The sequence below is a fragment of the Lolium perenne genome, chromosome 4 (genome assembly GCF_019359855.2).
Source record: "Lolium perenne isolate Kyuss_39 chromosome 4, Kyuss_2.0, whole genome shotgun sequence".
Taxonomy (NCBI): domain Eukaryota; kingdom Viridiplantae; phylum Streptophyta; class Magnoliopsida; order Poales; family Poaceae; genus Lolium; species Lolium perenne.
In genome coordinates this window covers 355,742,128-355,752,738 of record NC_067247.2, presented here as the reverse complement: position 1 = coordinate 355,752,738, position 10,611 = coordinate 355,742,128, and the positions used below count along the sequence as shown (strand labels likewise).

The 10,611-nt window shown below is 45.2% G+C and overlaps 2 protein-coding genes across 4 annotated transcripts; one reads left to right on the top strand and one right to left on the bottom strand.

Moving 5' to 3' along the window:
• The first annotated feature begins 239 nt into the window (after positions 1 to 239).
• LOC127296907 (uncharacterized) lies at positions 240 to 3,635 on the top strand. 3 transcript variants are annotated; one of them, XM_051327146.2, is made up of 10 exons: positions 240 to 395; positions 766 to 936; positions 1,049 to 1,218; positions 1,542 to 1,640; positions 1,750 to 1,818; positions 2,032 to 2,172; positions 2,356 to 2,445; positions 2,528 to 2,695; positions 2,774 to 2,849; positions 3,333 to 3,635. In XM_051327146.2, exons 1-10 carry the CDS (start codon positions 317 to 319, stop codon positions 3,455 to 3,457), a joined length of 1,188 nt encoding a protein of 395 aa, XP_051183106.1. In that variant the 5' UTR covers positions 240 to 316; the 3' UTR covers positions 3,458 to 3,635. The 3 variants fall into 3 exon arrangements, with proteins under 3 accessions (XP_051183106.1, XP_051183107.1, XP_051183108.1); XM_051327147.2 differs by having other exon boundaries at positions 247 to 395; positions 791 to 936; XM_051327148.2 differs by lacking the exon at positions 240 to 395 and having other exon boundaries at positions 814 to 952.
• A 210-nt stretch (positions 3,636 to 3,845) lies between these two features.
• On the bottom strand, positions 3,846 to 7,636 carry LOC127296906 (probable serine/threonine-protein kinase PBL3). Its single transcript, XM_051327145.2, has 6 exons — positions 6,949 to 7,636; positions 5,876 to 6,234; positions 5,656 to 5,791; positions 5,410 to 5,546; positions 5,196 to 5,319; positions 3,846 to 4,590 (listed from the first exon to the last, which is right to left on the bottom strand). Exons 1-6 carry the CDS (start codon positions 7,007 to 7,009, stop codon positions 4,136 to 4,138), a joined length of 1,272 nt encoding a protein of 423 aa, XP_051183105.1. The 5' UTR covers positions 7,010 to 7,636; the 3' UTR covers positions 3,846 to 4,135.
• Between the last annotated feature and the right edge of the window lie 2,975 nt (positions 7,637 to 10,611).

Sequence of the window (10,611 nt, the reverse complement as noted above, 5' to 3'; positions counted from 1 at the left end):
GTGGAGGGGATAATTGAAAAAAAAAGCCAAGCTACAGCCTTATATTCTGAAACAAATGCAAAAAGTCTATAGGCACTATAGAAAGGAACGGAGCGAGTAGTAAATATCATTAAATTTAGTCTAAATTTAATCGTTTTAAGACGTATTTTGTTAAGGTTCCGTTTTTCAAATTTAGATCACCATTTTCGCCTGAGATCGCGGCTGGGAAACTAGTCCTTCCCACGCAAATTCATGGAATCCCTAGAAAAAATGAGAATGTGGGTAAGAGGGCGGAAATAAGGGCAAAACCGTAAACACCCACCGAAGAAGAAATTCGATGGCGGTCTCCTCCTCCGTCGGCTCTGCCAAATCCCTAGCTTGCTTCCATATCTCCCGCCTTGCCCCCCAAAGAACAGGTGCGAATCTTCCATCTCTGCGTTGTTTGCCATCATACGATCTTCTTTATCTCTCGGTTTTTCGTGGTGCGGTAGTGCGAGCCCGTGCGTAGAGCCCCCAATTCGTTTTATGTGTTCTACAATTGGATTATCTATACAGTATACACCACCAATTCGGGATGAAATTGCTTCCGCTCTTGCTCACACCTCGCAGGCTCTGAGATTCCTTGAAACGTTGGTATACCCCTTTACCCGCAAAAAAAAGTCATACCCCTCTATAATCCAGAACCCTAAGGATCCACTTCGATTCACTAGCATTAGTATTTCTTAGGACATCAAATGAAGAAATTGGGATTCTGTTGTAATATTGATGTTAGGATTTGTAATGCAGTTTGCTCGCGTCTACCATCTATCAGGATGTGCGCTTCTCTGGCTGCGCCGTCAGAGTTGAAGAAGACCGTGTGGGTATGGACAGAGAACCGGCGGGTGATGACAGCAGCCGTGGAGAGGGGATGGAGTACTTTCCTCTTCGGATCCAAAGAACTCAGCGAGGACTGGTCATGTGAGAGCAGATTTCAGTTTGTTCCAAGCACCCACATCCCGTGATTTAGTTAAACCTGGCAAATGTTTTGATACACAATGCGTAAGCTGATTAAATATTGTGTGTGCTGCAGCAACTGCTCGCATCCATCCTCTCTTTATCGATGGCCTGGAGATTCTTGATGAGGGAAATCAAAAGGTTGCCGCAATTTCTGTAATCTCTTCCCCAAGTGAGTTGCAACTCATACAACCTGAAAATATGGAACTACAGAACACTGTGATCGACTTTCAAGGTGATTGGCAGGTTAGAAAGTCAAACACTGCAATATAACCATATCGTTTTTTTCGTGGACTAATTTTATGTCCCTAATTTACATAACATACATGTTACGTAGAACCAGCACTTGGGCTATTACAATACTAGGCTCTAAACTGTTTAGTCATCATTGACTGTCTTCTTGTGTGCTGAAGAACTCCCTTACATATGTATAACTGCACTTACTATTCTTCATGAGTTACTGGGTTCCCTTTTATTCATACTTGACCAATGATTTGCATATGGTACTGCACACTCCCACCTTACCTGTATGAAGTATTAACTGTTGTCTTGTTTTCTAAATTCCATAGGTTATACCAGCAGAAAATATAGTTGCTGCATTCCAGGGTTGTACGGGAACCGTATTGGCTGTTTCAAAAAATTCAACTGAGGCTCAAGTTTTTCTTGAGGTAATTATTGAGGGATTCAACATGCAACAGTATACCTTACATATAATGATGGTATGTATTGTCAACGACTATATTGTCTATTCCATAATTTATGATACTCATTCTGCAGGCCTTGGAACAAGGGCTTGATGGAGTTGTACTTAAAGTAGAGGACATGGATGATATTATTAAACTGAAGGTATCAGAATTCTTCCGGAACTTCTTTGGTGCTTAACAAGTAAACCTCTGTATGGGTGTATAACAATATCATGTAAAGTTAGATATAATGCTACATATGTATATCTAAAACTTAAGTGTACAAAAAGCAAAAAAATTGCTATTTTCACTGATTACAGTTTATCTGATTGTACTATTTACCGGTTGTTATTTCTTCACTCCTGTAATCACTCAGGATTATTTTGACAGAAGGAATGAGGCAAAGAGCCAGTTACAGTTGACAAAGGCTACCGTATCAAAGGTTGAAGTTGTTGGTATGGGCGATCGTGTTTGTGTGGATCTTTGTAGTATCATGCGACCTGGTGAAGGCCTTCTGGTTTGTGTTACCTCTCACCTTTCGCTGTCATCGACCAAATAAAAAAAATACACAGATTGGTTAAAAGCATCGAGATGGATGTGCCAATGTGCCATTACACCAGTTCCAAGCATCTACATTTGTGCTAGTAAAGTGTTATATTTTTTTCTTGAAACAAAGTAATATGTGGTATGTTGTTTCCAGGTTGGCTCCTATGCAAGAGGAATGTTCCTTGTTCACTCTGAATGCTTGGAGACAAGCTACATTGCTAGCAGGCCTTTCAGGGTCAATGCGGTAAGATAATGAATTAGACTGCAGTGAGCTATCGTAAGTATTGCATTACAGCAGGCTTCAATGAATATGTTCTCCATTTTAGGGGCCAGTGCATGCATATGTTACAGTCCCTGGGGACAAAACTAGCTACCTCTCAGAGCTGCGATCAGGCAGGGAAGTAATTGTTGTTGATCAAAATGGGTTGTGGCGAACTTTAATTGTCGGCCGTGTGAAAATTGAATCAAGGCCTCTCATCCTTGTAGAAGCAAAGGTACATAAAAGCGATCTTCCTTTTAATGATAACTGTACATTTATTCTCAGTTTAATGGCATTACTGAACCTGCTGCAGGAGAACTCTGGAAGTGGCACATATAGCATTTTCCTTCAAAATGCAGAGACAGTTGCACTTATCACTCCTGACAAAGGTAAACCTATTGTAGCACATGTTTCGAAGATAATGCGGACTTCTTTTTGAATTGCGATTCAAACAAGCTGCAAAAACTTATTTATTTCTGGAGGGCTCTTATTAGTTTAGTAGGAAATGTTCCAGTTCGAATGTCTACATAGGTAACTATACTTGACAACGTGTTGAAGCAAACGATATGCAACACTAGGAATACACGAGCACAAAATTTCACTGCAAGAAGAACCCTTATGCAACTCCAGGATGAACAGGCACAAAGTTTAATCACCAGAAAAGATACATTTAAAAACCAATGCGGTGGTTATGCACAACCGACGCAATGTACTTGTTCAGTTCTCTGGTACATACATAGTTTTTTTCATAATAAAGGAGGCCATAATACATGCATAGTTTTAGTTAAGTCAAGTTTCAGATTAGAGATTCAACAGTTCATCATCGGTCTTTTGACCAACTTATTCCAGAGCTGTATGATTGTTTGTTGTAGGATCTGGTGGAAGGACTGCTATTCCTGTCACTTCACTAAAAGTTGGTGATGAAGTTTTGGTGAGGAAGCAGGGCGCCGCCCGTCACACGGGAATAGAGATTCAGGAGTTTATTGTTGAGAAATGAGGCACACTGCACCATTTTCCCACCTAAGCAGTGCCACTGTTTTTGTTCTCCACAAGTAATTTGTTCTAATTCATGTGGGTGAATTTCACACCAATTCGTGTATATCTAAAGCACCATTAAATCCAATACATCGAGTATCGTTGCATTACCCTGATTCAAGGCTAAACTTTCCATTTTATTTTGTGAGTCACATAATTATGCTAGTGGGAATCCTTTCATGTGGCTTACAATTCAGCCTTATACCTGTAGATTGATCTTCACAAAGGATGCCCAGAGAATGGTCATCTCTAGACTGCTAGACTTGGGCAACTTTGACTAAAAACATCAAGATCCTATCTGGTAACTTCGCAATCTATCAAGAAGAAATGCTGATGAATTTGGCAACGAATAGAAAAGGCATGGAAATATTTTCATTTTACAGTTTCTAACATCTCCACAACGAAACATTCAGAGAGGCATCACTATGAAGAGAAAACCCTGATTCAGCAACCAGAGAAATATTTGAGCACCTATCACTATCAGCTTGGTGAAAACAAGTTGATGATCTTAATGCCGTAGTCATCCCTCATGTCACCCTGTCAGCTTGACCCAGAAGCATCAACCATCGCACTACTCACAGCTCACACCACCAAATATACAGCCGCACAGGTACATATGGTCCCTTCCCACGCCACGCTTCTAGTGCACTTGCGAAGTCCTATATGCTGGTAACGGCGACGCCACCTTTCCAAGAGAGCGCCTCGGCGAAGGTTGGGTTCTCATCGGTGACTTTGGGACAGTGTTTGACGTCCTCCGGATGGCCACCTGTGGAGACTCTGAATTGCATTTGGGCTCTTGCAGCAGCTGCAACTCTTCCAAGACCTCAGACATCTGTGGCCGCATTTTGGCATCGTTGCAGATGCATTGCAAGGCGAGGTTTGCAATGGCATGTGCGCCTTTCTTCGGATACTGGCCTCCCAACTTTGTATCCATCACACGGTACAGCTTGCGCTTGTCGCGCAGGTGCGGTTTCGCCCAGTCGACTAGGTTCTGCTCTAGGCCTGGCTTCGATTTGTCCACGGCTCGCCTCCCTGTCAGCAACTCGAGCAACACAACCCCGAAGCTGTAGACATCTGCCTTTGCGGAGAGGCGACCTGCGAATTTTTAAGTAACATGAGAATGGGTTTATCTAGAAATAAACTATACATTTTTGTTTATTCATTATTAACAGTTTCATCAATACATGTTCAGATATTCTTCCATTTTGTAAAATCCAAGAGTAATATGGCCACAGCATGAAATTAATTAAGTAGGAATAAAGTGGAATGGAACATGAATGATTAGTTTGACTTTACATATAACAATGACATGTAAGCATCAGATGACAAATATAGTTGACTATCAAGGGAATTCAGGAAACTAATTCAATAATTGGCAAATGCCATAATATTGTTATAATGGCAAATATAGTTGACTATTGAGGGAATTCAGGAAACTAATTGAATGATCGCAAGTAACATAATATTCTTATTCTACTTTTAAAAAATAGTGCCTCATTATTACTCAGATATAGGCATAATATACTTCAGGCAGCATGACAGTTCTGGTCATAGCTTTAGCTAATGCAAAGCAGGGACTCGGCACCAGCATCTATTGCCAAAACTGATTTCATTTTTTTTTTCGAAATGGATAACTGATATCATATGAAACAAAAAGGGAAATGGTTCCATTTTCATTAACACAAAAAAAATCTTCTAACCTGTTGCAATATACTCAGGAGCTGCATATCCATGAGTGCCCATCACTTGTGTGGAAACATGAGTTCTATCCCCAGTTGGACCAGCTTTCGCTAAACCAAAATCTGAAAGCTTCGCGTTGAATTCCTGTATTGAATCAAGAAAAATAAGCTAAAGGAACATTCCAATAAGAAAGACACGCTTGCAATAAAAGTCAACACTATTTCTCAAGCATACCGAATCAAGGAGAATGTTTGATGCCTTGAAATCACGATATATAACTTGGTTTTCTGCATGATGCAAAAATGACAAACCCTTAGCAGCCCCGATAGCAACCTTAAGCCTTATTGCCCATGACAAAGGGTCAGCACCTCCTAAAACAACAGAGACATTATTGATTACTTGATAGTTGACACATGTATATTTAAGAAACGACAAATCAGGGATTTAGAAACGAAGAACCATAAGAATTAAAATACGTACTTCTGAACAGATGATTCTCCAAACTTCCCTTGGGCATGAACTCATAGACCAGAAGTCGGTTATCACCGTCTGTGCAATAACCAATGAGCTTAACAAGATTTGGGTGGTGAAGTTGGCCAAGGTAGTTAACCTCTGTCTGAGAAGCAAAATTAACAATCAGGAAACATGAAAAATATCCTTGAGGATGGTAGAAAATAGTGGTAAGGAGTCTTGAAGCTACCAGCCACTCCTTGTGTCCTTGGAAACCTTCTGGTTTAAGCTTCTTGACAGCAACAACCATACCAACTCCCGGTTTCGAAGGAGCAAGAGTGTATTCATCAATCCAACCTTTGAAAACATGCCCAAATCCTCCTTCCCCAAGAAGACTGTCCGGTCGGAAGTTCTTGGTCGCATTTTTTAGGTCATTGAACAAGAATGCCTTCAAATTTGACGAGGACAAGATTTCACATTCTGTCCTAGGAGTAGAATGCTCACTCCGATCCCTTATAGATGGAAGAGTAAACGTTGAACGAGTTGAGTTGGTTTTACTCGTGGAAGTAGCAGATGATAAGCTTGTTTTGCTGGTCACTTTCGATGGATCTGATTTCAGCAAGAAACAAAGGAAATATAAGGAAAACATCTTAGGTTTACAATGATGATGAAATTATTAATGGTCAATTTGCATGAAATTGTCAATGGTCAATTACGAAGCTCTAAGTTGATCAAAAATGGAGAAAACCTTCTTAACCCGTACCATCTTTATAATTGAAAAACCTCCTTAAGCTACATCTTCATAAGCCAAGTAAGGACATATCAGCAGCTCTATCCTATCTGAAATTTTGAATCAGGTAACTTCTGTTTCATTGACTAACGTTAAATTAAAAGTACACATAGGAAGAAACTAATGCTCCTATCATTGCACCATAAAATGCTAAATGGTAAGCTTATACCACAGAAATATGAAAGGGAAACAAACGAGGCAAAAACTAGTGACAAAAATATAAGTGTTTAGATGCACAACATGATCTATTGAACTAGACATGGTAGCACATCCACATGACCTTTGAGACTTGATGCCTTGCAAGAAACAAATATGTTCTATAAGGAATGGCAGCGTGCACACCCATCTCAATTCCCTACAATCTAAATCCAGAAACCGCTACTAAAAAAAACCAAAACACCTTAAACCACCGCTCAAAAAAAAAAAAAAAAAACCCCAAACCCACAGCTACAAGTAGAAACTGACAAATATATACAGATCCAAATTAGAACTTCATCTAAGAAGAGAGTACAAGTAGTAAGGAAGCCACTCACATGCAGCGCCGGTGTTCATGCTGTGATCCACCCGCGACGTGGCTTTCATGCAATTCCCCATCTTCTCTGGCTCTCCTTAGCTAACAGGATGAAGGAAACTTCCTGTCCTGAAGATCAGCAGGTAAACTATAATCGCCCGGTACAGGTCACAGCCAAGCAGGGGAGGTGGACTACTCCTTGCAGCAGCAAGCTAGATATGGCCAGCAACGGAAGAGATCAAGAGGTACGGCCGCTGAGCAGACAAAACTCAATGGTCCAGCCGTTCTTGGCAAAGCCTCAGCTGATCTGGACCGCCACTTGAAGGGGGGAGAGAAAAATCGGCGAGGCCGGCGGCCGGCAGCCGCAACGCAAGGAAAGAAACAAGCAGGAACCTTCAGAAAGTCAATCAAATCCCCTCAGCCCTTCTCCGAGATGACCAGAACGGGGAGGAAAGGAAAGTCGGTCAACTCGAGGGGAGGCCAGCCAAGCCGCCACGCCGCCACCAAGAACCGCACGGGGAGGGGGAGATGGACGGAGTCGAAGATGCTCTCCTAGAGCTGAGGCTGCGAGAGAGAGAGAGGAAGATGGCTGAGCTGAGACTTGGGGGAAGTAGCCTGCTGCGGCCGGCAGCCACCGACCGATGACCTCAGGTCCTCAGGTGGGAATGGAGCAGCTGCGAATGGGAGCGGTGGTGGGCTCTTCCTCCCCTGTCTCTCTCTTCTACACGTTGGTGGCGGCAACTTCTCATATAAAACCTCAGTGTTGCAATGTTTGATGTACACCACCTGCTCAGAGGAGATCCATGCGAATGTACGCTTGGACGGTGGCGGATGCAACCTTAACATTCTACAGGGGCTGAAAGGAAAAAATGGATGTCATACTAGTCAACATACTTCTCATCAATTATGATGGCAGGTTCGTTAAACCGAAAAAACTAAGATTTGCAATTTGAGCGACTGACGTAAGCTGCCTATTTTCAATCAACAACCTAGTGTGGTGGTACTAGTTGTTAGCAGAGACGAAACAATACTAGTCTGGGATGCTGTTTTAGACATACAAGTAATCTTGAATTTCATACTTTGACCGTTTGTCTTTGCATGAATCATGCTAATAAGAAATTGTATAACTGGGACGTGGTGAAAACACTTCGAATTTCAAATGTAGTTTTAGACTATCTTACTAAACAAAATTTATATACTATGGGTCAAATGTAGAAAGGGACCCTGACACGTTCTAGGAAGTCACATTTTTACGGCTGTTAGGGCATCTCCAACCGGCTGACCCAAACGGACGCGCTGGGCCGTCCGGTTTAGGCCGTTTGGGTGGCCAAGCGGACACCCGGACAGCGGCCCGCGTCCGCGTGTCCGTTTGGGTCGCGCGCTGCGCCCAACGCGCGGACGCATCGCATAACCGTAGAAACAGGAAAACAAACAAAAAAATGCGAATTTAAACGAAATTATATTGAACATATGCCCTATTTTGGGCAAATTTGTACATAGCCCTATTTTGGGCAAATAAAACTAACAAAAGAAGCCCCTATATGGGCTTTTAAATTTAAACTAATATTTAAAAACCCTCTATTAGGGTTTGGTCGGCGGCGCGGTGGCCGCCGGTGCGCCGCCTAGCCCCTGTGGGCGTCGTCGGCGACGTCGTCATCCCCGGGCGGCGAGGCGCTGTTGTGGCTCGGACGCGCCGGGGACTCCGGCCCACGGAGACCACATGGCCTCCTCCCACGGCGAGTGGGGGTTCGGAGCCACCCGAGGCTGCGGCGGCGCACGAGCAACGCCTCCTCCCACGAGGCGCTGCTGCCTCTCTGCCAGCGCGGCGCACAGCCTCCTGGCGTCGCCGCTGGTCGGCGCGACGCCTGTCCTCCTGCCGCCGCCGCTCTGGCGGCGCTCCTCGTCGGCGCGGCGCACAGCCTCCTCCGCCGCGCCGCCTCCTCCTCCTCCTCCCGTCGCGCACTGGAGGGCACAGGCGTAGAGCTCCCGACCTCCGCCTCCTCCACCTCCCGCCGCGCCGCCTCCTCCATTTCGGAGGTGCGAATGGCCGCATGGAGGTGCGGCCATTTCGCCTCCTCCTCCGCCGCCGAGATCATCGGGCGGCGCGGAGGTCCGGGTCCTCCTCCGAGGACTCGGCCGGCTCGAGGAGGAGAGGCGGCGGTTGCGGCAATGCCGCCCCGGCGCGGGCGGCCTCTCCGATGTGGCGGCCGCGGTGGTTTCCAACCGACGGCCGCCACGCCCGCGGACGACGGCGGCTGCTGCTCGCCGCGTCGTCGTTCGCTCGGGGAGCGAACTGTCGCTTCGGGGCCATGGCGGCGATTTTGCTCGGGGAGTGGAGTGGGGACTGGAGTGGAGGGCCAGATCCCCTCCAGTCCCCATTTAATAGTCTCCCTGGTCACCGACAGGTGGGCCCAAGGGAGACGATGCGACCAGCGCGCGGACGCGAGCGGACGGCGCGTGCCATCCGCGGCCACGCAAACCTAGCCCAGATTTGGGCCGGGTTTGTGTCGTTCCGGACGCCGCGGCCGTCCGCTTTTGCGGTGCGTCCCCGCGCTGGGCCGCGTTTTAGTCCGGCTCGACCCAAACGGACGCGCGGCGCGGTTTGGGTCGCGCGGTTGGAGATGCCCTTAATGTGTAGACACAGGAAAGAAGGTGCATACTAAACAAAAGTTGTTTACCCTTATCAAAGAAAGTTAACGTGCACTCTTTATCAAAGGTTGTCTTTTTACCGCATGGTCAATAATAATTAAACAAGAGAAAAGTGTTCTACACCAACGACACAAACAAAAAGAGGATTCTTAAGGCTAATTCGGGGACAACTAAGAATTAAGAGAATATCATACTCAACCGACCATTAGATAAGTTATGTCATCATGGCACACTTTGTAGTTTTGTTAAATATTCTCTTAAGTATTTGTTAATTTTCAAATTCTTAGAAGTGACTGTTAGATTATTAGGCAATTTCAGAGTGAGTTTAGTTACCGAAAACAATATTACATATGCAGTAGCGTACTTAACCATACACATTAGACTAAGCATATCTAGCAGATCTGAGTATGGAACGATGAAGGGCATGTACATCTCAACCGGGAAAGTTGCTCCAGCAGCTGCATCATCACCATGGTTGTTGATGTCGCCTACACCTGGGCATTCCTTGGGCCGGGCCTAAAAAAGCCCGACCTTAAATTCATAGGCCCAAACCCGGCCCAGCTCCACCTTCGGGCTTACAAACTAGGTCCGAACCCAGCCTGGACGGACGAAAGCATGGCCCGGCCCGACAAGCCCTACCCAAACTAGGCTTAAACTACCTTTCTTGCAAGCCCGAGCCCGGCCCGGCCTACATTCGGTCTCCAAAATTAGACCCGAATCCAGCTCGAAGTGCAAGCCCGACCCGACCTGGCCCGGGATTTTCGGGCCGGGTCAGGCCGGGCCGTCCGAGCTGCCCATGCCCAGCTGTAATGTCGCCCATGATGTTGTTGGAGTCGGAGACGCGACTCTGAAAGGACAAGATGTCGCCTAGAGGAGGGGCGGGGGGGTGGTGAATAGGGGTTTCAAAAATAATTAATGAATTGACTTGTAAGAATGCGAAATTGAACTAATGTTTATTTTACAAGCATAAAACCTAAATAAGCTAGGTTCAACTAAGTGCACCAATAACAACACAAGCTAAGGAAGATATGCACAA

Excerpts from the sequence above, each read along its gene's own strand:
- LOC127296907 (XM_051327146.2), top strand. The coding sequence starts at position 317 with ATGGCGGTCTCCTCCTCCGTCGGCTCTGCCAAATCCCTAGCTTGCTTC. Across the intron at positions 1,219-1,541 it reads ACTTTCAAGGTGATTGGCAG|GTTATACCAGCAGAAAATAT; the intron begins GTTAGAAAGTCA and ends TAAATTCCATAG. Across the intron at positions 1,819-2,031 it reads ATGATATTATTAAACTGAAG|GATTATTTTGACAGAAGGAA; the intron begins GTATCAGAATTC and ends GTAATCACTCAG.
- LOC127296906 (XM_051327145.2), bottom strand. The coding sequence starts at position 7,009 with ATGGGGAATTGCATGAAAGCCACGTCGCGGGTGGATCACAGCATGAAC. Across the intron at positions 6,235-6,948 it reads CATGAACACCGGCGCTGCAT|ATCCATCGAAAGTGACCAGC; the intron begins GTGAGTGGCTTC and ends TGCTGAAATCAG. Across the intron at positions 5,547-5,655 it reads GGAGAATCATCTGTTCAGAA|GAGGTGCTGACCCTTTGTCA; the intron begins GTACGTATTTTA and ends CTGTTGTTTTAG.